Genomic DNA, 25,417 nt, shown 5'->3' with positions numbered 1-25,417 from the left:
AAGATCAACAAAAACAGCAATGCTAGTTACAATATCACAAAAAGAGAATAAACAAAAACATAAAATAAGAAATAAATATCATAACAGAATTATACATCTATAACTACAGTATTTGACACGTTATTGTCACACAATCGAATATTTACTTACAGAGTAGCTCTCAGCATAGTGGTAGGTTGATGTCATTCGGTCCTCAGTAGTTGGGCTCAGAGCCTTGTCAGACAGGGATCTCTGTGAGGGCTTCAAGGATCTTGGGCTGCTCGGGGAATGTCTGGAGTGGTCAACGGTGAGCATCTTTTGGCCTTTTCCTGATTTACTATATTCAATAGATTTACTTGGAGACATAGGAGAGACAGGGGAATACAGAACTTTGGGGGACTTTTGTGTACAGGTAGAGCCATCCGTTTTGAGATGGGTGGTTATTTCTATTGGACCTGGGAGCCCTCTCTGTGATGATGTTTCATCAGAGTCAGACTCAGCCTCTCCTCTGAGCTGTCTTCCAGCCCCAGGGAAATCGACTTTAGTATCAAGGTGGGCCCGCACAGGTGAACGCTTGAGAGTGCCTGAATGATCAGTCTGGACTGAAATCTCAGCTACTGTCTGGATGGCAATACTGGAGACCTTAGAAGACTTCCCCTTCTCAGCATCTCCATATTTACTTGTTCGAGACCTCCGCCTGCTTCTGACAGGGGTTTCCCATTCCTCCTGGTCCTCATCATCAGTCTGGATACAACTGTCCACACTCTTCTTACCCCTTCTTCTCCTACCGGGACATGGCTTCTCGGCACTGTCCTCATCATCTGTTTGCACGCCACTGTCAATGATTTTCTTTCCACTGACTGCGAGCATTGTGTCAGCTTTACCATCCTTACTGACTCTTGCAGAAGCTGGAATGCCTTCAGTGGGAGCAGTGCCCCATACCCCACTTAACTGATGGTCTTGGCCAGGTACAGGTGTGGAGTTTTCATCCTTGACTGGCCAATACTGTCCATCGCCCTTGCCTGTATATTGCTGGTCCAGTATGTTTGCATCTTTACCCAGTGTGTCTCGGCCATAGGGGTATATTTTCTGCTCCTCCAACTGTTGCTGCAGCTGATGTTGAAGTTGTTGGATCTGCTCGAGTTGCATCTGCTGCTGGACAAAGGTCTCCTGTTGCAGGATCAGGTGGGCTTGACGCTCCTCTTCCTGCTGCAACAGAAGTTGTTGTTTCATGGTCTGCAACTCCTCAAGCTCCTTCTGAACTATCAGCTGCTCCTGCTCTCTGAACCTCTGGATCTCTTGCCTCTCCCACTCAAGTTCTTCAGCAAGGCACAGTTGCTTCAGCTTCTCCAACTCAAGAAACTCTCGTTCAGCATGGTACTGTGGGTTCTTGCTGTCCTCAAAACCAGGGAAGTTCGGGGAGAGCAAAGTATCCAGTGAAGCAGCAATGGCTTCAAGGGTGGCATCAGAATATATTTCAGGATAGGGGGCCATCCCAGGGAAGAGGTTGGCAAGGACTGTTGGCAGCATTTCTTTGGGGAATCCAGTTTCTTGTGAAATAATCTGGCCACCGGCTGTCACTGGTATGAATCCATAAGGAGAGGGGATGTTTTGTAAGGTTGAGAATGCCTCCAATGTTGTGGTTGGGGGTACTGCAACCAGATCATTATATGTTGTACTAAATACTGACCCTGGCTGAGTTGTTATTGCATATGTTGATGGGACAGGTTCAGGTACAGATGAGTAAACAATGCCATTTGTGGACCTTAGCACACTCTGTGTGTAATGTGCAGTTGTAATTGAGGTAATGGCTCGGGTGCCTTTGCTTGAGTAGTCCAAAGCTTCATCTGTAGAAAAAATATATCTGTGATCGTAAATCTCATTCTTGATCCATCATTAACATATATAGAGTGAGATTGGCCATGCAATAAATAACGAAAAGAAGGAAAAAGAAGAAAAAATGGCAGCATGCATTGATATCCAAGCTTGTTGATTTAGCCGGAAGCAAAACCAAAACACTGAGGGAAAACACGGAGGCACATGCAAGCATCTGTGTGAAAAAAGAAAAGAAGAAAATAATTAAGCAAACCCAAAGGCAAATCAAATTCACATCAACAAAACAACACATAACAACAAAATAAACGGAAAATTAATTAAATAAGAAAACATATCAATATGAAAACACATGTCTCACCTGTAGACATTTTAGTAGCTGATGTCAAGTCTATGGCACCATCAGAAGCTCCATTCTGATAATCCATCCTTTTGCTACCATCATAGAATCCAGCCTCAGCAAAATTGCTGTCTGACACTGACATTCTCAAGTTTGTGGGTTCAGAAATGCCAAGAGTGGTGGCAGTTCCATACTGGTGATCATCTCTGTAGCCAAAACGATTATCGGGAGGTGTGGGAGTAGGCTGTTGCCCTCTACAGGTCCCTGCGAACGGAAGGTTGTAGATGACGTCACAGCAGACAGCTCTTCGTCCAGCAGTGAGATCGACAGGGGTCCCAGCATCCTCCACAACTGTAGTCACTACACCCGAGGAGGTGGTGAGAGACACTATTATTGGCTTCGATGTACTGAGGTCTACGGCTGTTGCATATGCTTCTGTGTGGGCAGGAATTAGAGGGGGGACTCCAGTAGTGTCACTCATTATACTTTCAGGTGCCATTGTCACTGGTGTTGTTGCACTGGCCATGCTGTCTACGACCCCATAGGACAGATTCACAGGGATTTCAGTGGCGGCTGCTATGGGCTTAGGTTGAGAGCTTACTGTTCTGTATACTATTTGTGAAACTGGCTTGCATGGCATGTATGTTGTGAGTGGAAGAGGCATAGAGGTAGCGCTGCCCAAATCCAGTGGTTTTTCCGAAGTGGTGTTGTATGAAGAGATGGTGGCAGAGCAAGTGACAATTGTGATGCTGTCTGTCACAACAGAGAGTGTTGTGACTGGTGTGACAGCGGGGCTAAGATTCACCACCTCTGGCTGAACAGCCGTCGACTGCCGTCCACTGGAATCACTTGAGAATGACTGTCGGCTGGAATCAGGAGCTGTCAAATCCATGCCTTTATCAGTCATGGTGATGCTTACTTTTGAAGTGCAAAGATCTATTACATCTCCAGGGTAGTGAATCCTTCCATTCTGCTTTGGCTTTGATTCAACAATGATGGGGGTGACCTCTGGTTCCATGGGCACTGCTACTGGGGCAGGTTCCTCAGGCACTATTTCCTGTACAACTGAAACTGTTGTGGTCCTCTGTACCTCTGTTGTAACAACCTGGGTCACGACCTTGGGCATGGCTTCAGGTTGCTGCTCGGTAGTTGAAATTGCAGAGTACATTTGACTGACGCTTGAAACTACTTTTTCGGGCCCAATTATTTCCTCACTTGCGATGGACTTTGTAACTTGTGTAAATGTAACGGGAGGTGGTGGCATTGTTGGAATGTCTTGACTTTCTGATGGTTGAGTATATTGAGTATATGCACCTGGTTGCACAGGTTCAGGCCGTTGTTCTGGTGGTGCAAACTGAGGGGCTGCAGCAGAAGGAACAAATGAGGGTGGTTGTTGGTCCAACAAAGGCTGTTGTTGCATTGCCTGTGGAGCCTGTACATATGCCATTTGTTCTTGGGGCAGAGCTGCAGCAGCCACAGGAGCCATTGGTGGTTGCTGTGCCACAGGCTGTGATATTACCTGTCCTACTAGCTCTTGCTGGAACATGGGCTGGGCAGGCACAGGTGACATTGTCTGTTGCTGTATCATCGATTGAGGAACAACAGTTGCCACTGGCTGCTGTGGCATCAGTTCAGATGCAATGAACTCTACTGGTTGGGGTGACACAGACTGAACCATAGCAACTGGTTGTTGATGTGCTATGGGTTCTACAGCAATAGAAATCCGTTGTTCTGCTACAGGCTGAACAGCCACAGGTACAACAGGTTGTGGCAATACAGGTTGTACAGCAACAGGTACAACTGATTGTGCGGCAACACTCTGAGCAGCTACAGCTAGAATTGGTTGCGGGACTACAGGTTGAACAGCAACAGGTGGGACTGGCTGGGGTGATATTGGTTGAAGAGCTACAGGTGGAACTTGCTGTGGTGATACTGTCTGGTAAACAACAGGCAATACGGGCTGTGGTAATATTGTCTGTGCAACTGGTGAAAACAATTGTGGCGATATGGATTGAACAGATGATGGTTGAGGTGATATCGTTTGGGGGACAAAAGGTGAAACAGATGGTGGAGGAACCATTTGAGCTACCAAAGGTGAAGCAGGTGGGGGAACCATTTGGGCAACAGGAGATGGTGTTGGAACCATTTGGGCAACTGGCGGTAGTGGTGGAACCATCTGGGCAACCACTGGTGAAACAGATGGGGGAACCATTTGGGCAACTGGAGGTGTTGGGAGAACCATTTGGCCAACTGCTGGTGACATAGGCGGTGGTGGGACCATGTGGGGCAATGGTGGTAGTGGAGGAACCATTTGGGCAATTGCAGGAGAAATCGGTGGTGGTGGTGGCGGCACATCCAGGGGAATCATTGGTGAAACAGGCTGCAGTGGTACAGTTGCAACAACCATAGGGGAAACAGCCGGTGGGGGTACCGTTGGAGCAACCTCAGGTAGACCTGGTGCTGGTAATATGGTCTGAGCAGGTACTGTTGGGACTGGATGCATTGGTACTTGCTGAACATCCTGCAACATGGCCTGGTCAGGCACAAATGCAACTGGTTGTTGTAGTATCTGAGGCTGTGCAGCCACAGGTAGCATTGGCACTGGTGGGGGCATCACTGGCTCTGAAAGCTCTGGGGCTATGGGTTGTGTTCTTGCCAGAGGTGGAGCACTTTCCAAAGGTTGAGGGGGTGGCATAGGTGGAGCTGCCACCACTTCCTCCATTTCTATAGTTACTGGTTGCACTGGTTTGGGTTTAGCCACCACTTGCATAACTGCTTCTTCGGGTCTTGGTTGTGGAAATGGAGCTGATATCACTTGTTGTGTATCTTTGGATGCAGCCAAGACTTGTTCTGTTTGGGAAACTGGTGCAGGTGGTAATGGAGTTTGCTGTGGTCTTGGTTTTGGCAGTGGCGCCGATGAAACCGACCCTGCAGGACGACTTGCAGTTGGGAGAGATCCACGTCGTAGAGGAGCTTGGGTGGTTATTCCTTCGACAGGTGACCCTGGCTCTGATGGCAAAGTGATGACCACATAGGTCTCCAAGCATTTTGCAAATCTGGGTGATATAGGAGATTTAGGAGATGTGGCACTTAGCTTAGACTGAGCAGGGGTTGTCAGACTAAAAGACAGAGCATTGGGTGGTTCTCTGGTCCTTGGTAATGTAGCAGCTTTAGGAATGTCAGGCATAACCTTTTGAGTAGGAACGGGCTGAGGAGAGAGTGGTGGATGAACAATTTCTCCTGGCCTGTGAGTGAATTTTAACCCAGCTGGAATGCATGTGGGCTTGGGAGGAACTGGAGGTGGAAGTACAGGCTTAGGAGCAGGAGTGACCATTTGTTTCACTACCGGAGCTTCCGCTGGAGACTCCACCACCACCGATGTGGGAGGTGTAGTTGACACAGGAACAGGCTGGGCCTTGATTTCTGCTGCTGCTGTGATGGGCTGTGGAGTCACTGTCTTTTCAGGTGATACTGCAGTGCTTATCTCATTACGTGCACCAGCAGCTGCTAACGCAATAGAATTTGCAACAATCTCTTGTGCTGTCTGGTTGACCACTGATATGTTCTCGAATGAAGCACCACGGGGGACTATGATTACAACATGCCCTTGTGTGGTCTGTACAGTTGGTAGTATCTGTGAGGGTGTGGAAGACAGAGCAGTTGCTGGTGGTTGCACTCCTTCGATTCCAGATTGAATGTCCACCACCACAGACTGCAGTGGGTGTGTGCCAAATGCTACAGTAGTAGTTATAGTTGGGGACACTACTGGGACTGCTGTAGGTGGTACATCTGGCACAACAGCTGAAGCTGAAGCCACTACAGCCTGTGGCTGTAAGACAGAAGTAGTCAAAGCAGGTACCGGTGGCTGTCTCTGAGCTATGGGGACAGCTGCATTTAACTCTTCTGCTGTTGGACTTTGACATGGCATTGGTATGGAGACTGAGACAGGGGTTTGAGTTGTTGGAGCTGCAGCCTCAGCTGAAGCAACTGCAGTAACAGGAGGTGGTGAGGGAACTGCAACCTGAGACGAAGCAGAAACCAAATCTGGCATCTGTACAACTACTGGGACTTGCTGGGGCTTAGGAGCTACAACTGGCCTATGTGCAGAAACTGGTGATGGAGCAGCTCCCTGTGTTGGTGCTGCAGCCTGAATGGGAACATCTGCCTGAACTGACTGAGGTACAGGCATAGAGGGTGGTTGAGGAGGAGGACCTGGGCTTGGAGTTGAGGTTGGTGATGAAACGAGATCTGGCATTTGGACAATAACTGGACTTGTGGCTGAGGGTTGAACTGATGGTGCTGGTTGTTGAGCAGAAGCTGCAACCTGGTGTAAAGCCGAAGTTATTGGGGCAGGACTGGGTGTCATAACAGCAGGTTTTGACACTGCTGCCATACCTGTTGGTGGTAATGGTGCGACTGGTTTGGGTTTTACAACTGGCTTTGTAATTGAAGATGGTACTGGAGGCGATACAACATCAGGTATGGAAACTATGACTGGCTTGGGAGGTGGAGCAGAAGTTACTTTTGAAACAGGAGTTGGAGCAGAAACCTTTGGTGGAGCAGGTGGTGGAATTGGAGCTGCAACTTTCTCTTTCAATGCTGCAACTGCAGAGGGTTGTTTTTGGTCAGACATGTCTGCTTCAGAGTCTGGGATTGGAATTACCACTGGAGCTTGGGAGATTGGAGTATGATCAGACAGTGGTGAGGATGAGGCGGCTGTAGTCATTGACAAACTTGAATCTGGAGATGAAGAAGATGGTGACACCTCTGGTGAAAGAACTGTGTCTTGTACTGGGAGGACTATAGCTGGTTTTGCTATAGGCGTAGGTGTGGGCACCGCGCAGACAACCGATATAGGCTCTGTATCTACGGTGGCCTCAGCTGGAGGTGACACAGAGACTACAACTTGATTTTCCAAGTCAACTTCAGGCTCAGAACTGTCTGCACTTGCGGAAACCTGAGGATCGTAGCTACTACTGTCACCTTCCTCGACCTCTTCTTCACCAGAGGAGCACTGAATGATCCTTAGATCGGGAATTGGGAAAAGAGTTGTTGTTCGAACTGGACTCAAATCTAATGGTAGCTCTTCTTCCTGAGCCACTTGCTCTTCTCCACTTGCATGAGGAGAGTCATATGATGGGGAATATGTTAGAGACACTGGAGAGACTGGACTTGTCTGTGAGGGACTTGTTCCAGGTGTCAGTCCTTCTAGTTGTGCCTCTAAGTATGGCTGTCCTTCACTTCCTGCCATTGTCACATAGCAAGTATCAGGTTCTGAAGAAGGACTTGTTAATTTTCCATTTTTCAGCATTTCTTCATACACTTCTTCAGGGGTTCTTAACTTTTTCATAGACTCTTGCACTGCAAGTCTGCTTGCCTCTGACTCTTGGTCAGTGCGAGACGGCCCCTCAACTAATGACTCATATGCATAGTCTTCAATAGACATTCCACCATACAAAGGTTCAACCTCACTATGTGTGATACTCGTTCTGGACTGCCTAGCCCGAACACTTCGCATCATTTCTTCATAAGCGTCATCTGCACTCTTTAGAGCTTTCTCTAGTTGTTGATCTTCAGGTGGAATACATGGATAGACAGAGGGCTCTATTGCCATTACTTCAGGTGTCTCTTTGGGAATTTCAGCTTCAGATTCAATGCTCGGTGAGACTTCTGATCCAGATGTCCTGAGCAATTCTTCTTTATCTCTTTTGCCTTTCCTCAATACCTTCTTGCTCTGATCAGCTTCAGCAAGTGTTTCCTGATCTCCATCTCCAAGCATTTCCTCCTCAGATGAGTCCTCAATGGTAGGAAGTCCAACACCGTGCTGTCGCTGCTTGGCTTTCTTGTGCTTGCCCTCTCCACTTTTCCGCCTATGTCTTGGACTGCTGTCACTGTCTTCATCAAGAGAAGACACAGACGTGGGTGAAGCTGTCCCTGGTGTAAAGCTAGAGGCTTGGAGACTGGAGGATGCATCACCTTTTGAGCGCTCACTTATTGATTCCACCATACTGCCTACTGATACATCAGCTTCCTCAGTGCTCTGTCGCCGTGGAGCTCCATTGTCTGCCATAGCAACAATTACACTGCTAGTATCAATGGCCTTAGCATATGCTGTGGTGTCAATTGAAGCATCCATATCCTCTCTGCTTACTGTTTGAGAAAGAGGAATTACATGAATTTGCTCAGAATCAAGATCCTCTGATGATAGGCTTTTATCTGGACTGATAAGTTCAACGCTGAGTCTTTTAAGCACACGTTTTGGCTTCTCTGTGGCAGCATCCGTTGTCTCCAGAGCGGCGTCTTTCCTTGCACTGAGGTCTTCTTCAGATGGTGTTAAGTCCATATCAGCCCCCATTTCCAAGAGCTGTCCTCGAATGAATTCCTCATCATCAATTGAGTCAGGAGTATCTGCTTTCAGTTCTTCACTGATTGAGGATGCAGAGCTTCTCCTATGCAGTTTAGATGAGGAATCCGTCTCACTACTGTCCTCTATGTATTCTAACCGCCTTCTTGTGACAGAGGTTTGAGTTTGCAGTTTCTCTGTGGTCATAGGCTTTGAATCCTCTTCACTGACTTGCTGTATGGTCCTTAGTTCTTCCTCAGCAGAACTATATGATTCTGGAGAGATCCGCATGATGTCCCGTACTCTTGGGTCCTTTACGTCAGTGGTAAGGACTTCATCCTTAACACTTTGATCGGAGGGGACTTGTGGTTGAATTTCAGATTCATCTTTTGATCCATAGACCGGCACCTATTACAACAGAAAAAAAAGTTACACTGAGTATCTATTAAATGAACCACACACTTATCACAATGACTATTAAGAATAACAAAAAGAACAATGACAAAAAAGGACAAGGAATGATGACAAGCACAGTGAACCCTCTGACCCAAACAGTGTTTGTGATAGAGGGTTACAGAAGGGGGATCATGAAGGAGTTAGTTGCAGAGTTAGGGTTTAAGAAACCTTTCTTGGTTACGGACCAAGAAAAGTAACCGGGAATGAATAGTGAAGCAGTTCAGCAGAATATGATTCAGGGTGGCATTTGTGGAAATGTTAAGTCTGTTCTCACATGAGCGCCTAACTATGTCATCAATGCATTCCAGAACTGTTGTAACGCTACAGTGTATTAAGATTACCTTTACAACAGACTCCTCTGTGGGTGGTTTCACAGATTCAGCATGTTCTTCTCGTGTGTCAGATAGTTCCTCAATTGAGACATCTATTGATACAGATTCACTTGGATGTATTTTTGCCCATTCACTTTTTTCTTCTTGAGTGTTAGACACTTCCTCAAGGAGTACCTCTGTGGACATTGACTGTTTTGCATACAGTTCCACAGGCTGTGTCACTGAAAATGTGTCCTCTATGGAGATATCCACAAAATCTTTACTTCCATTTTGTTCATTAGAAACTGTGTCGTGACACCTCACTTCAGTTTTGTCCATTGTGCCAGATGTTTCCTCTACTAGGACCTCTGTGCACGCAATGTCACCTGTGGATACGGCTGATGCACATGGTGGTTGTGCTACAGCCCCTTCCATGTTTTCAATGTGTGTGTTAAACAGTACATCTACATTCGCTGTAGTAGAGTCTTCAGTCAAAGCTTCCACATTAGTGTCCTGATCACATTTGTCTGAAAAAGTATCTACATCATTATCAGACACAGAAATGACAGTGGATTCAGTCACAGACTGTGCATTTCCCTCTTGTTCATGAGCTGGATCATTCACTATACTGTATTCACTTTTTTCTTCTTGAGTGTTAGACACTTCCTCAAGGAGTACCTCTGTGGACATCGACTGTTTTGCATACAGTTCCACAGGTTGTGTCATTGCCATGTCTGTGGTTATTTGCACAGACACTGTGTCATCTATGGAGATATCCACAGAATCTTTACTTCCATTTTGTTCATTAGAAACTGTGTCGTGACACATCACTTCAGTTTTGTCCATTGTGCCAGATGTTTCCTCTACTAGGACCTCTGTGCACACAATGTCACCTGTGGATATGGCTGATGCACATGGTGGTTGTGCTACAGCCCCTTCCATGTTTTCAATGTGTGTGTTAAACAGTACATCTACATGGGCTGTAGTAGAGTCTTCAGTCAAAGCTTCCACATTAGTGTCCTGATCACATTTGTCTGAAAAAGTATCTACATCATTATCAGACACAGAAATGACAGTGGATTCAGTCACAGACTGTGCATTTCCCTCTTGTTCATGAGCTGGATCATTCACTATACTGTATTCACTTTTTTCTTCTAGAGTGTTAGACACTTCCTCAAGGAGTACCTCTGTGGACATCGACTGTTTTGCATACAGTTCCACAGGTTGTGTCATTGTCATGTCTGTGGTTATTTGCACAGACAATGTGTCATCTATGGAGATATCCACAAAATCTTTACTTCCATTTTGTTCATTAGAAACTGTGTCGTGACACCTCACTTCAGTTTTGTCCATTGTGCCAGATGTTTCCTCTACTAGGACCTCTGTGCACACAATGTCACCTGTGGATACGGCTGATGCACATGGTGGTTGTGCTACACCCCCTTCCATGTTTTCAATGTGTGTGTTAAACAGTACATCTACATGGGCTGCAGAAGAGTCTTCAGTCAAAGCTTCCACATTAGTGTCCTGATCACATTTGTCTGAAAAAGTATCTACATCATTATCAGACACAGAAATGACAGTGGATTCAGTCGCAGACTGTGCGTTTCCCTCTTGTTCTTGTACTGGATCATTCACTACAGTGTATTTCAATTCATAATCTTTTGTGTATGTCACATGCTCTGTAATTATTTCTCTCTGCTCAAGAGGCATGTCTACTGAAACTGCATATTCAACTTCATTTGCTACAACAGCAACACCTGTTATGTGAGAGTCTTGAACCACTACCTCGGAAAGAATTCCTGAATTGCTTGCATGTATTTCAGGTTCACCTGAAGGTACACCAGATATTTGCTCTGTATTCTCAGTGTACAAGTGTATCTGTGCTATGCCTTCTAAGTTTGACTCGTTACATTCAGCATATGTTTCAGATGCTTTACCATAAGCCTGTGGAAGCATTTCTGACCCTGTACACGGTTCTGGATCTACTTTTGGAGCTGGAAGATGTTCAGTTTTCTCTGCTTCTGTCACATTTTCCTGTGGAAGAACTTGATAGGCCTGTTCGGCAATACCAATGCATACTTCTGACTCCTGAAGTGGAACCTCTGTGTCTACTGTGTCTTTTTCTGCATTTTCAAAATGGATTTCACGTTTCTCCTCCAGGCTGTCTAGCATCACTTCTTTGTCATCCACATCTATTTCAGATTCCTGTCCACACACATCCGAAAGGGGCACAGCATTTCCATTACATACATAGGTCTCTTGCTCTGATGAAATAGTTTCCACTTTCTCATTTAATATTTCACTATCCTGTTTGATGTCTTTTGCTATAATGTTGGTATTGTCAGCATATGTGTCAGACTGCTCAGTGATCTCAGGGACTGCCTCTATATGTCTGTCATTTGATTGGGTTGTCTCATTTATGTTCTCAGTACGACTTGTTGTATTATCATCATATTTTGCCAACCCTTCCCCTATCTCCTGAGCAGCATTAAGTATTTCTGACTCATCTAAAAGTATATTGTCTTCATGTAATTCACATTCCTGTTCTGACAACATGGCAACAACTTTCCCCTCCCCCTCCCTCTCTAAAACTTCAGAGGTAAAATCAGCATTCTCATTTTGTGCCATAGCCTCTTCATCTAAAGTGGTGGAATACAGGTCAGTCTTTCCATTACATATCTCTGCCTCCTCCACTCCACATATAATTTCAGTAGTTTTCTGACTAACTACAGACACTTCCTCACTTCCACCCCCAGGGACATTCTCCTTGTTATAATGTACCTCAGGCTTTTCTCCTGCATCACAAACCGCCTCAGGAGATTCAAGGTCTGTTCCAGACTGCTCTTCCACAGAAAGCTCTGAAGACTCTGTGGTCGTGTCAATCAATTCTGCTGTTTTGTCCACTGACTTGTGCTGTCCCTCATCATCTATCGGTTGTTTGATCTCCAAGTCTCCTGTAGGTCTATCTACAGGCTCCATGATCTCCCCATTTCTGTCAGGATGTTCCTCTGCGAGGACTTCCTTGTCTCTGTCATCCTCTTTGACAAGGACATCAACAACATCAAGGACATGGACGGCACAGACATCAACATCAACGTCACCAGACACAGCATGCACTACCTGTTGAACCTGAGGAACAGCCACTGCTGGCTTAAGCTCGGCAGTGGGAATGTTAGTTTGAGCTGGCTCAGCAAGAACCTTCTCTGGTTGGACTGCCTTTCCAGGCTCCACTGCCTTGTCTGCCTCCTTCTTGACTGTCGCCACAGCCTCAGCTTGCTCCTTGGGTGCCATCTCAGCACCAGCAGTCGGAGCAGCCGAGGCAGGCGGCACAGCTTGTGGTTTGCTGGGCACTGATTCTGCCGCCGGAGTGGCAGCAGTAACAGGGGCATCCTTGGGCACTGCTGCAGGTACAGCTGCAGCTGGAGCAGCTGAAGCAGGGAGCTCTGTCTCCTTAGTGGGTACGGCTTCCTCTTTGGGGGGCGCTGGTTTGGCTGCAGCAGGAGTAGGGGCGGGTGCTGCAGGCCCTTTGGTGGCAGCAGGCTGGACTGGAAGAGGTGCTGGCTGCTGCTTTTCCGCTTTCACAGGCACAGGCTGTGGTGCTGCAATCTTCTCCCCTCCACCCAGCTGTCCAGCGAGCGCCCTTTGGGTCTGGCAATTTAGACAGAGCCACTCCTTCTGTGAGCAAAAAACAAAAAACAAAACAGCAAACCAATAAATCAATACATCTGATCAACTAAGATTGTCCCCAAATTACCTGTGACCAAATTATGTTTAATACGGAATGGTACAGGTATTGAATCCAACATTATTTATTTTTATTTTTTTTCATTCCCATAATTATAATGACAGAAGCAGTCACACACCCCATACATGTATATCAGCTGTGTTCAATGGCTTTATGCAGGATGTCAGTCCAGTCCAGCTCTTTTTATATACAGTATTATTTTTTTTAAAGCTGCACTGTGTAGGATGGTGGTCAGAATAGGTATTGTGACTATCCTTCTCATTGAAACTGTGCTGCATATTGCCAAATTCGATCTTTTCATAAATATTTTCTAAGCAATGAAATAATATTCACCAGTATGACAAAGTACGTAGAATTTTGCAGCTAAAAATGGCAAAATTGCAAACAATGGAGAAGATCCCCCTTTTCATGTATGAAAAAAAAAAACAATTCCCCCCGTCAAAGTACTGAGAATTTGATGGTGGTGGTAAGTATTTGTGAAAAATGTACTATTTGTGAATGGGCAGCATGAACTCTGGAAAAAAAGTACTAAAAATATTACACAGTGAACCTTGTATATGAAATGTAATACCACTCTGGACTTTTAGAACACAGTGACACATTAATTGTGCCATACTAATATTCCACTTATGGAAACAACATAGACCTAATCATAGACGGTGAAGTTAAATGAACTCAATATAGGGGACATGTTCAGTTGTGTAAACATAATTATGACAGCAGGATTCTCATTAATTGCTGGATTACCCCATGCATAATTTTAGCCCCATTGGTGCCTTTGTTTCACAATGCTGTCTAAAGAAACAAATGAAGACAACACGGTGATGCCAAATGTATTATGTTTGTGTTATGTCTTGAAACACACACAACTACACACACTAACCAGCCATTTCGGGGCTTTGTGATAACAACAGCCCCCATATTATGAGCGTGTATTTTTGTAGGTGGAACACAAACACATCCTCTATCTAGTTGCAGGGTAAAGTCACCTTGATTTGTGTGGGAATAAAATAGCTTCAATAATCTTACCGGGAAATGAAACTGTATGAAACTGTACAAAAATGCTATAACATGTTAGCTTGCAAGATTTTTTTTGCAGGGAATGTCAAGTGAGGGAATGAGGAATAGAGAAAGACCGAAAGGTAGATGGAAAAGAAAAAAGAATGAGAGAGAAAAGAGTGAGGCAGCCTGTGTCTAAAAAGAAACTAAAGGAAAATCCCTCTCACACACGCATGCCTCAACACATAAGCCATGTTTTCCGCTGGAGATTAACGATACCGTGCCTCGTGCTGTGACGCAAACAAAATAATATTTCATGGGGATGTTAGACCTTGTCCCTGCTGTTACGTAACCTCCTGTCTGTTCCTTTGTCACAGACATCCATAGGCTTACTCTAATGTCAGCAGCAGACACACAGTACCCTGATCATTCCCACAAACAAAATGTCAGAAAACGTGACTAAGCCAGAACCTTGTGGAAGCCATGATGAGAGGAGGAACAACGCTGCATTATGAATCTCAGCCTTGACCTTAAGCCTGGGGGTTGAAAAGCCAGGATACCTCTTTTCACACATCAGTGCGCCGGCTCAGAAACATTCTCAAATCTCTTCATTTTTATTCAAAGGCATTCTAATGGAGTCCTCTGCCTCCGGGATGACATTTTATTATTGGCTACAAAGAATGGCTGAAAACACATTCTACTCTTACCGCTGCCTGCAATAAAAAAGGGAGACCGACTGTCATTGCAGAGAGACGTCACACTCATTTGAATGATGTTCTACCTGATTGGCCATTACTGTAGCAGATGTGTCTGACAAAGGGGATAATACTGGAATCATATTACTTTTTTGATCTCTGAATCATAACAGCATTTGGCATTAGATCATAGATTTTAAATGATGCCATTTGTCAAGGCCATTGTCTTTCTAAATGACACTAAAACAAGCATTTCCAGAGCCAAAGCCGGTGTGTGAAAGATTTGGAAACTAAAACACTGTAGATAGATAGTCTGGTCCATTTCAAATAAAAACAGGCATTGAAAGCACTGATCATTTTATAGCCATCTTGTGGGCACTAATGAACAAATACCTGCCGTAATAAATATCATAATTCTAGAAGTGTAACAAAAAATGCAAACAGGCAAACAAATGTGGTAATTATATGCATCTGGAGAAAATCGAAAAGTGCAGTGCCTTGTAATACAACATGACAGTGTAATTACACTAGACCAACACACTCACACACACGCAGAGCAGCTCATGAAATACCTGAGGCTACAGTAAACCAATATCACAGTCAACAAAGAAATCTTTAAGGGTGTTCATCTATAATTCGAGAGCAACATTCAGCTAAAAAAATAAAAACAAAACTATCCTCTGTTTCATAAAGGACTTCTTTTTTTAATGAAAACATTATTTTTAATCATAAATCAATGAATATCCTTGACTCACATCATTTCACTTCACAATTTGGGAAAAAAAATACTGTATATTCACTGATTTTTAATTTACAAATGCTGTGATAACACAAAGCCTTCCAATTTTTCCAAATGCATCTGAAGCAGGCGCATGGTGCCGACAACTAAATGGATTTCTTTATGGCTCTGGGCTGATGAATCTCTGCAAAGGTTGGGAATGAAAGGCTTTAAGGGTGCGAGGGGAAGAAACACCCAAGACAAACACGGAATCATAATGCATCCTTACTCCACTGCATTGCTGATCAGCTGGCTATACACCGAGAGCACAGTAGCGCTGCACACATCTGTGGCACGCTGCATACGGCTTGACATCCCCTTAATGCCACTGTGACAAATGCATGTGTCACACACAATCACGTTGCCAACAGAATACCGTCTTTGGTCTTTGTGAAGTAATCCTGCTGAGGAGTAATCTATAATAGGAGCGGGGGGGGAGTGGGGTACCAAGGCTAATTCTCAGAGTCTCCCTCACCAGTCCACACTCTTCCTGCAAAAGAATATTAGCCTTAGCATAAAAAAGAGCAGCTTAACTTCTTCTATGACCACTGTGGTATGTAAAACGTGCATTGAAAGACCTATTTCAAGTCTAATGCTATGCTGCAGACAATGGCCAAAGCTGATAACTGTCTGATTCATGGGTACTTGGAGGAGTAACGTGCTGTGAGGTTTATTTTGTTTATGAATTCTATGTGATAGTAAGCCAGCCCTGGGAACTCTGATGATTGACTTTGTGCTGGCTAAGAGCTTTGGGGAGCAGCCAGGGGTCTAAGCAGGCCTCTCTCTCTCTCTCTCTCTTTCTCTCTCTCTCTCTCTCTCTCTCTCTCTCTCTCTCTCTCTTTCTCTCTCTTTCTGCCTCCAGTGTCCATACTAATCAGTGAAGCTGCGCCACTAACCCATGACAGCAGAGCCAATCAAGCCCTACATTAAGTAGTAATCAGAAGGAAGGTGTCCTTGTATTCATTCTAGCCTTCCTCTCTGCCCATGCCTTCTGCTAACATATTTTCCTGAGAGCTGGTGTGCATAAGAATTGAACAGGAAAACATGTTGAAGATACATTAAAAGATTACATCAATTAATCACTGTAGGGCGCAATGGGAGTATATTCCAGCAGCACTACATTGGAAAAAAAATCAAAAGGTCTTTTTCCTTCATTGTATGCATAAGGACTGCATAATCAATAGATGCTAATGTTGCCAGATTGAAATCACTTTCTTCATCTGCCCAAAGACTTCATTAGGTATGTATTTATTTATTCAACCAGTCATCCAGAAAGCTCTCAGGCGTGTAGGGCAAAGTATTTAATGTGATGGACTACAGTGATCCCGGTAATATAGGGGTTCTCCTTTTGCAGAACCACAGTATCAAGGAATTTATGCATGCAAGGAAGGCAGCGAAGAATGCATGTTATGTCACTACACTTGCTAAGGCAAAGTAATCAGAACAACATTAAAATGTACAACAGCAACAGTGTAAAATATGAATGTTGATAAAACCTCAGTAATGATTAAATATTCATAGTGAACTAAGTGTACTAAAACTGCATGTGGGAAGAGAAATAAAATAAGATTACTATGTATACACAGGCTAAATATATCACACCTTTTTACACTCAGGAGGGAAGCTTGGAACATAACTATTATGACAGATTAAGAGTCATGAATGCATTGTGCATTGTGCATTATTTGCCCTACCCTTTCATACAGATCCTCTCTTATAAGTTAAGCATGTTGTTACCAAACCAAGTCTTAGTCTGTTAGACCTACTGACCCAAGTTGTTGTGACGTACCATAGTTGAGTTTTTATCCACAAACTGTAAGTCAGATTGCCGAAGATCCCATCTGTACCAAAGAGCTACCCTTAGCGGTAGTTACAACAATCTTAATGTCCAGATGTTTATTTTTCGAATTTCGATTAATCATGTCATTAAGCGTGTTCACTATCATCTATGAACATTGATTAAAGTTCAGATTTTGATTTCTAAACATTCTGTTACGCACAAACTGCATTGATGTACCGTTCGTCCTCGCTCAATAGCTGTGATATCTAAAATAATGGCCTGTGTCACTACTTGGTCCATAGATTACCTCACCACTGCTACATGCACATCTTAAACCCAGCAGAAACCAATTATCCAGTTAGAGACTAATAAAAGGACGAACAGAAGGCACTATAAAAGGTTTTATAGCGGTGCAAGCTTATGTTTTCTGTGTGTGTGTGTGTGCGTGTGTGTGTGTGTGTGTGTGTGTGTGTGTGTGGTGGGCATGCTGTGAGTAGTGCTAACTAGCATCATCAGGCTGGGGCTTGCCCATGGTGTCTGTCTCGTGGTGTTGGGGGGCAGCTGAGCTGACAGAACCAGCAGCAGCAGCCCCTGAGGCACATGGGTCTCCTGTGAGCTGGATCACTGCCATCACCCTTTCCTTTAATTGAGCTCCCATAGTGAGGTCTGAGGAAAAAAAAGGTTTACTGCACTGGACAGCTCTTTCCCTGTGATAAACGATTCCAGAATTACGCTAAACCCCTATTGTTAGTTTCAGTACTAAGTAGCTATCATTGGAGGATTAGCAACACGTTACCTATATGGTCACAGACTAATGCATACGTGCACTGAACGCACACTTTTATGAATCAATTAGGTGTGGTAGTTATAAGAACATGAGGTATTTTTTGAGCTATCTTGCTCCTATGCCATACATAGCGTTTAACCGTCATTTCAGCTGCATACTATGCCAATCTCTCAGGTTCAAGTGGAAATTGCTAACAAAGAAAAAAAAACTAATAGAACACTCAGGCAAGATGCATGCATCCATCCTATTAACATTTGCCCTGGATGACCGCCCCGATACATTAGCCTGTTCTCAATCCTCAAGCAGCTACATTGTCAGACACACTCAAGGTCATTTCCAGCAACTGTAGAGTCGCTGTACCATATTTCAGGTCATAATAACATCCCTGTTTACATCTTTCCCGCTGTTCTCCAGAGGCTCTATCAAGCTTTTGTGACTTAAGGAGATGGCGTTGAATATAATTTGAGAAGAGAGAATTGAATAAAAAGCCTACACTGTATATCAGCGCTTTGGTACCGCGGAGCAGCTCTGGCACCTTATCGATTTGCTGGCAGAGGCCTTTGGCAACAGATGTTGCTGGCTAATATAGTGCATTTTCAACGGCCCCCGCAGCTAGCACACGCCAGATAAATCAGCCAGTATGATAATGGAGAATCTTGACCCACTAATCTGTAATAAGCTGAGTGCTCTGCACCGGGGATGGAGTGCACAAGCCCACGGGGCCATGGAAAAACAGCATGGTAGTGGGTGGGGCATGGAGGTGAGAGAGAGGGGGAGAGAGAGAGAGAGAGATTGTATTGAAAGAGGGAGGGAGAGATAGAGAGAGAGAATGCAGGTTTGGTGTTTGGAGTAAGAGGAAGAGGAAACTGCCAAAGCGATAGAGATAAAGAGAGTGGAGAGATTGCGCGAGTAAGGATGACAAAGATACAAAAAAAGAGGGAAAAAAAGCTAGAACAGAGGAGAGAAAGAGCAACAGAAAGAGGGAGTGATTTAAAAAATCAGAATAGAAAAAAAAAATGTGAAAAGAGAAAATACTGTGCTGTGCTGTAAATTCTATCTAAGAATGAGTGTGTGTGCTTGGGATGTTGTTTACATCCGCATGCATAGGTCAGGGTTAAAGGTGGCACTGTGGAAGACTCTCTTACCTCCAATGTGTGTGTGTGTGTGTATGTGCGCGCGTGTGTGTGTTTGAAAAGGGTATGTAAGCTTTGTGTTTGTTATTTCCCTACGATAGTTGCTGAATGGATGATCTTGACAGCGCTATGACAGTAAGATTGATGGCAGCCACAAAAACAAGGCTACTTTTTGGTTAGCCAAACACTGGCCATGGTCCAACACAGCAGCCTGAGACTGAGCTTCAACATCCCATTTACTCTTTTACTTTTGCTTGGTGCCTCTTCAACCACTGAAAACATGCAAAGGGTCTAGTGGCTGGAGGCTGGAGGCGGTTTCATGAGCTCAGCCCAACAAAAGCCACTTCAAAGACGAGGGAGACAGAGAGGGTGAGACCGAGCATGACAGTGACAGAGTGATGACAGAGAGAGATGGAGAAAGAGAGAGAGAGAGAGAGAGAGAGAGAGAGAGAGAGAGAGAGAGAGAGAGAGAGAGAGAGAGAGAGAGAGAGAGAGAGAGAGAGAGAGAGGCAGGAAGAAGAGGAGTGAGCAGAAATTCCATAGAAAAGATAGAAAAAGAGAGATGGGGAGAGAAAGAAAGAGAGAGAGAGAAAGAGCAAAGCATGAGAGGGAACGTCAAAGAGTAGTTCATGACAGTGAGACAGTGATGAGAGAGAGAGACAGAAAGAAACGACAGAGAGGATGTCATAGTAGAGGAAAGACAGATAGGAATAGAGAGGGATGGATAGAAAGAAAGGGAGAAAGAGTTAAGCGTGAGAGGTAAAGAAGAAGAGGAAAAGAGGAATGGGTGGAGACTGAGGCACACAAGTGTTTCTGCCTCTGGCTCACCCAGAGCTATTTCACACACAGCTCTAGTAGGCTACAGACCATCTCGGGAATTCATGCAGAACGCTGCACAGAGAGATACTGTTGCACTGGAGAGAGAGAGAGAGAGAGAGACCTGCTAATGCCATTAGGAGATGCTGGGAGCAGCTGCCAGTCAAAGATGAGAGTGTGCCGTCACGCCAAAAAAAAAACATCTGCATGCGATGTGCTTCTGTGGTGTACTGTTAAAATAAGATAGGAGCATCTCTAATCCGCATTTAGCGCTATTTTCAGCATCTCACTGCTGTTGTTAACTGTTGGTTGACACTGGCAAAGGCAAAAAAAAAATTATATGTAATATTTAAAATATGTAACCGTCAAAACACATTTATAGACACCTGAAATTCATCATGAAACGATCAACAGTTGGACGATGTAAGAGAATGGTGAGGTAAAAAATAACGTAAAAGCTATCCAACATCCAACATGAGCGTGTCATCGGTGTGATGACCTCTGGAGCACAAGGTTAACAATATGGTTCCTGGCATGACTAGCTTAAATTATGTTAGCTTGCTGTACCCAGCTCCCAAGTTCGCTACCGCTAACATTTGCATTATTAATGTGACGCTAGCAAACATAACCCATGGGTCTTTCCACACTCTCTCCTCATTACAGGTAGGCAACAGGGGCGGCACACAACACCATATCCCAGCTCAGCTGTCAGGGTCTGCTCACGTTTCAGCCAGTGCTGCTAATACTAAACGCATGTGGCTGTGCTAATGGCAGTGATAAGGCAGGTCCCGCTAACTGGCTACGATAGGCTCCACCGAAAAGGAAAGGGGATGTGTGAAGACAAATGGCTGAAATTGCTACTGGTCATGTCATGAAGCGAATGCCATTATCTTTCTCTATTTTTGGCTCTCTTTCTTCCCTCTCAGCTCTCTCTCTCTTTCTTGATCCATCTCCCTCTTGCTGACTCTCTTCAGGTCGTATTATAACCCCCCCTCCCTATTGTGAGTCTTCCCCTCCTCTGTGTGTTTTCATTCGCCCTCTTGTGTATCTTCTCTTGACATACTTTGTCTACTGTTTCTCTTTCATTACTCACATCTCCTCCACAACCCCCCATTTTTCTTCCTCTCTTCCTCTTTCACTGCTTTCCTCTAAAAATACCACCAGTACTGCTTCAGTGAATCACAAAGAATAGACCATGGCTGTCCATCAAAAGAGCGTGCACTCCATTGGTCCAAGGATGAAAAAATAGTCCCTGGATTGAAAAGGCTGATTCTAGTCTGAACCGCAGGTCATGTCTCATTGTAGGGAGCGATTTTCTCAATCATTGGGTGGTATTGTTCAGTTTCTAATGCTCTGTTTTATGTGATACGCCTTTCTCCATCTTCACGCTTTCCACCATTTTGTTCAAGCCTCACGTGCTTTTCTTGAATATCTTGAAAAAGTCTGCATTGCTGTCCCTCCAAGGTTCGATATTTCCCTGACTTGGAAATTGGAATTAAATTGGCTTGCACACGTAGCATAGAGGGAGCATGACTTACATTAAGAGCTAAATGTAGATCATGACATGATTCCCTTAGGGCTACCATTTAACATCAAATCGTTTTCATCCCTTAAGTGAATTTTTAGCCAATTGTCAGTCATGCCTTAACTTAAAGACCAGTAACTACGTATACTGTAGAACTATATCTCTCGCAAGTTATTTTCTCCTTGTTAAACAAATGACTTGATACAGTTTCTGGTAAATGAAAATAAATTAATTTTCCAGACAGAATGGCTCATCCCTGTGCACTTGTAGTAGTAGTAGTAGAGTAGAGTAACTTTATTAATCCCCAGGGGGAAATTAAGAAATACTTATTGGTATGTTCATGAAAGACTAATGTACATATTGCCCACAATGATAGCATAACTAGATGTACATATTGCCCACAATGATAGCAACACAATAATAGCAATAAGTGGATGGAACAAAATTGAAAGGTCTAATGGGTAATGTAGTAACTATTAGCTAACAGCCAAATATGACGGAACGGATGTGATTTGTGCTCTGCCAAGCAATACTTATCTATGACAGGGTACAAAATACAAACCAACTGTGTGTGTTTTAAATTAAATACATAATATGTAATAGTTTAAATGCTATGACATAAACAGCTAAAATACTGACATCATGAGACCCAAAATATCCTTCATGATGAGTACAATTTTGATAACTGAAAGCCCTGTATATACAGTACTACTGTGGCATGACAGAATTGTAAGGTCAGTTTAGCCTACCCTGTACATGTGCATTAAAATCAAGCTCACAGCTTCTCTTGTGTCCAGCAAGCTAAGACAATCCTACGAGCATGCCATGGAGGGAACAGCGTGTCAATGCAAATGTCACATTGTACAGTAGTGTGGATGTACGTGACAAAGGAAATCACCCATGTTGTACTGGATTAATGCGAAGCATTGAAAAACCCTGATGAATACTGGTCAGCCTTCTGACTGTAACTCTTACTGTACCCAGGGCCGCTGCTAAGGTTTTGGAGGCCCTAAGCATAACTGGTCAAGGCGCCCCCTCATAATTAAATACTACTACTACTAATAATAATAATGATTCCAGTATGTCTAAAAAATGATGGGCCTTTTGATAACTAATAAATTATATTTTGTAATGTAATTTAACATTTTTTTCATGGCGTTTTTAGTCTCATTTTAAATCTCAATTTAGGAGGCCTCAATTTTGGGGGCAACGTGGTTGAGGCACTAAGCGCTCTGCTAACTCTGCTTATGCCTAGCGGCCGCCTTGACAGTAGCTGAGAGGTCTTATCATATCTGTATGCTGAAAGGTGAGCTAAGGTCACTGTTTGTAGGTGTTGCTGAGTGTGAAAGAGATATGCAATGTTTTAGTATTCCATGCTCAAGGCTAAAGCCAGATGGAAAACACAGCATATAAACGCATCGTATAAAGGGCATGTGCACACCCATTGGGGTCAACACGAAACCAATCTCACCACCACTTACTGTCATATCACACACATATCCATGTGCTCACAGCTCACTCTCAAGCACGTGCACACCAAGCGTGCACTCAAACACTGACACACGCATACTCAAAACACACAAGATCCCATCGCGTTAATGCTGTTGCACAACCTTCAATCACTTTAATAGAGATCCTAGCCCTCTCTGTTGTTGGACTGATCTTCGCATGGACCATTATGTAATTTCATATGCACCGTTCTGGCAGCAGGAAGGTAGGATGCTCACACGAAAGCCTGCCTAACATATTGCACATTAGAGGTAGCCGTTTCAGAAGTGCGCTCATAAATATTTACCATGTACAGTGCAGTGTACACTGATACACATAAACACACATTTAGATACACACACAAACATTCACAAACATAAACACATATCCTGCACACACGCACACACACACACTCACACACCGATCAACATGAAGTCATGGTCTGGGCCGCTAACCAAATAAAGTTCAATCATACTGAGAACGTAAGGTATGCATCTCATTTATGACTACACATTTAAAAAGCCCCTCTTTCCCCGCCAATAAATATTGTTCATATTCTATGGTGAAAGCAGCAGTCACATTTTGAAAGTGCCATGGCTGGCTTTGCAAAGCAAAAAATCGCTTCAACACAGAGCGAGGCTGTTTTTTCGTGGAGGGTGAGGGTCTAGCCAATGCACCGTAATTGGCAACAGGGAAGACTGCCAATCTGTTACTGGTGCCCTCAGGATATAAATGCTTTTTGTTAGTCCCCTGGCAACTCATTGGAAGACCTGTGTAAGGCTCCCTCACACACAGCCATCCATTCTGCCAGAATAATAAATAGTACCAAGATACTGAGGAGGGATGCAAATGCTTGACATCAGAGTAGATAATCTAATCAAATAAGCTGAACAGAGCTTAAAAACATCCAAGACTGTATGGGGCCATATCTGTGTCAGTTGACAGACCGTTAAACTGGGCTATACGTTTTCCTAAAGAGCAGAATCAGATAATATGGTACAATAAAACCATATACACTCTTACGTTCTTCAATACTGAAATTGACACCTTCAAAAACTTGTATTAGACAATATGCTATTTTTGCAGTAAAAGAGGACCATTACAACATCCACTGAACACTGGCACTGACAACACATGAAAGGAGACGGCTATCTGAGCCAACTCAGTCTGCTACTACACGTGCATCATATAACAGATTGTCACACAAACCTAATCCCTCTTTAGATAGCAACGAAAAGAATGGACACTAAGGATTAAGTGGCACTAGCTTGTACTAACACAGACGGCTTTCTTGTTAAAACAAAGTTAATGTATGTATTACATAATAATAACCATAGACCTGCTGAAAAAAGATGTAATCACAACGTCACAAGAACAGGAAAGAAGAGAAAATCCTACCTGGCCAAGATGTGGCATAGGGTTGAATCCACAAAGGTTACACACTGTGTTGTTGCACTCCGTACAGGTGTTGTAGTTGGGAGCATCCTTGGACCCAATATTGAGATCCACTTTGCAAAGTGGGCAGGACGTTGTTTTGGCTCCTGTAGGAGCTGGGGCTTCGGTTGGCTTCACTGGAGGTTTTGCAGGAGCCTGAGCAGGCGCGGCAGGTTTCTTGTCCTCTGGTTTCTGCAAAGCAGGTTGTTTAGTCTCTGTAGCTGGTGGAGCCTTTGGAGCACCCTGGACTGACACAGACTCTTTACGGGCTGCAGGTGGTGTGGGAGTCGACTCCATGTTGATCATGCTTGATGCTGAGCTGAACAGTGATGACCCAAAGCCCATAACCTTTCCAGACACACCAGACTCGGCAGGTTGTGGAGAAGGAGATCGAGCTCGAGCAGTGTCTGGGCGACCTCCAAACCCAAAGAACTTGCCAGCAACCGATTCTTCTGGCTTGGGTGGAGGTGCCGGCTGGGATTTTGGAGTCTCTTTTGCTCCACCAAAACCAAAGCCCCCAAAGAATCCAGAATCTTTCTTGGGAGGTTCTGGCTGAGCGGGAGGTGCTGCCTTTGCAGGGGGTGGCGTTGGCCCTTTTGGAGGTTGCTGCGGAGGAGGTTTCCCAGCCTGAGGTTCTGCAGCCACTTTTTGCTGTGGGGCTGGTGGTGCCGGTGCCACAGCAGCAGGTGGCTTTGCGGCAGCAGCAGAGGGTAGCGCTGGTGGTTTTTCAGCCACCGCAGGCGGTTTCTGTTCTGGTTGTCCTGCACTGGGTGGAGTTTCTTTTGTCTGTGCTGAAGGTGGAGCCGAGACTTTGCTTGGTTGAGCCGGAGACATCTTCATAGGTGGGCCAGGAGGCTCCATGCCACCAAGGGCCCTCTGCATCTGACAGTTCAGACAGAGCCACTCGTCAACCTGCAATTAATTGAAATCACAAAAGTCAATAATTATTATCTAATAATTTTAAATGAGGTA

At 44.4% G+C, this 25,417-nt stretch overlaps 1 protein-coding gene across 1 annotated transcript in view; it reads right to left on the bottom strand.

Moving 5' to 3' along the window:
- The window catches only part of pclob (piccolo presynaptic cytomatrix protein b), a 77,407-nt gene that overhangs the window by 29,703 nt on the left and 22,287 nt on the right, over nucleotides 1-25,417 (bottom strand). The window contains exons 12-15 of the mRNA XM_063197828.1: nucleotides 24,410-25,357; nucleotides 11,891-12,940; nucleotides 2,174-8,903; nucleotides 151-1,826 (exon numbers count right to left, since the gene is read on the bottom strand). Coding sequence (XP_063053898.1) covers nucleotides 151-1,826; nucleotides 2,174-8,903; nucleotides 11,891-12,940; nucleotides 24,410-25,357 — 10,404 coding nt within the window. The remainder of the gene's footprint in view (nucleotides 1-150; nucleotides 1,827-2,173; nucleotides 8,904-11,890; nucleotides 12,941-24,409; nucleotides 25,358-25,417) is intronic.

This window comes from Engraulis encrasicolus, chromosome 4 (assembly GCF_034702125.1).
Source record: "Engraulis encrasicolus isolate BLACKSEA-1 chromosome 4, IST_EnEncr_1.0, whole genome shotgun sequence".
Lineage (NCBI taxonomy): Eukaryota > Metazoa > Chordata > Actinopteri > Clupeiformes > Engraulidae > Engraulis > Engraulis encrasicolus.
The sequence above is the reverse complement of the archived record's forward strand: the minus strand, read 5'-3'. Positions and strand labels throughout refer to the sequence as shown.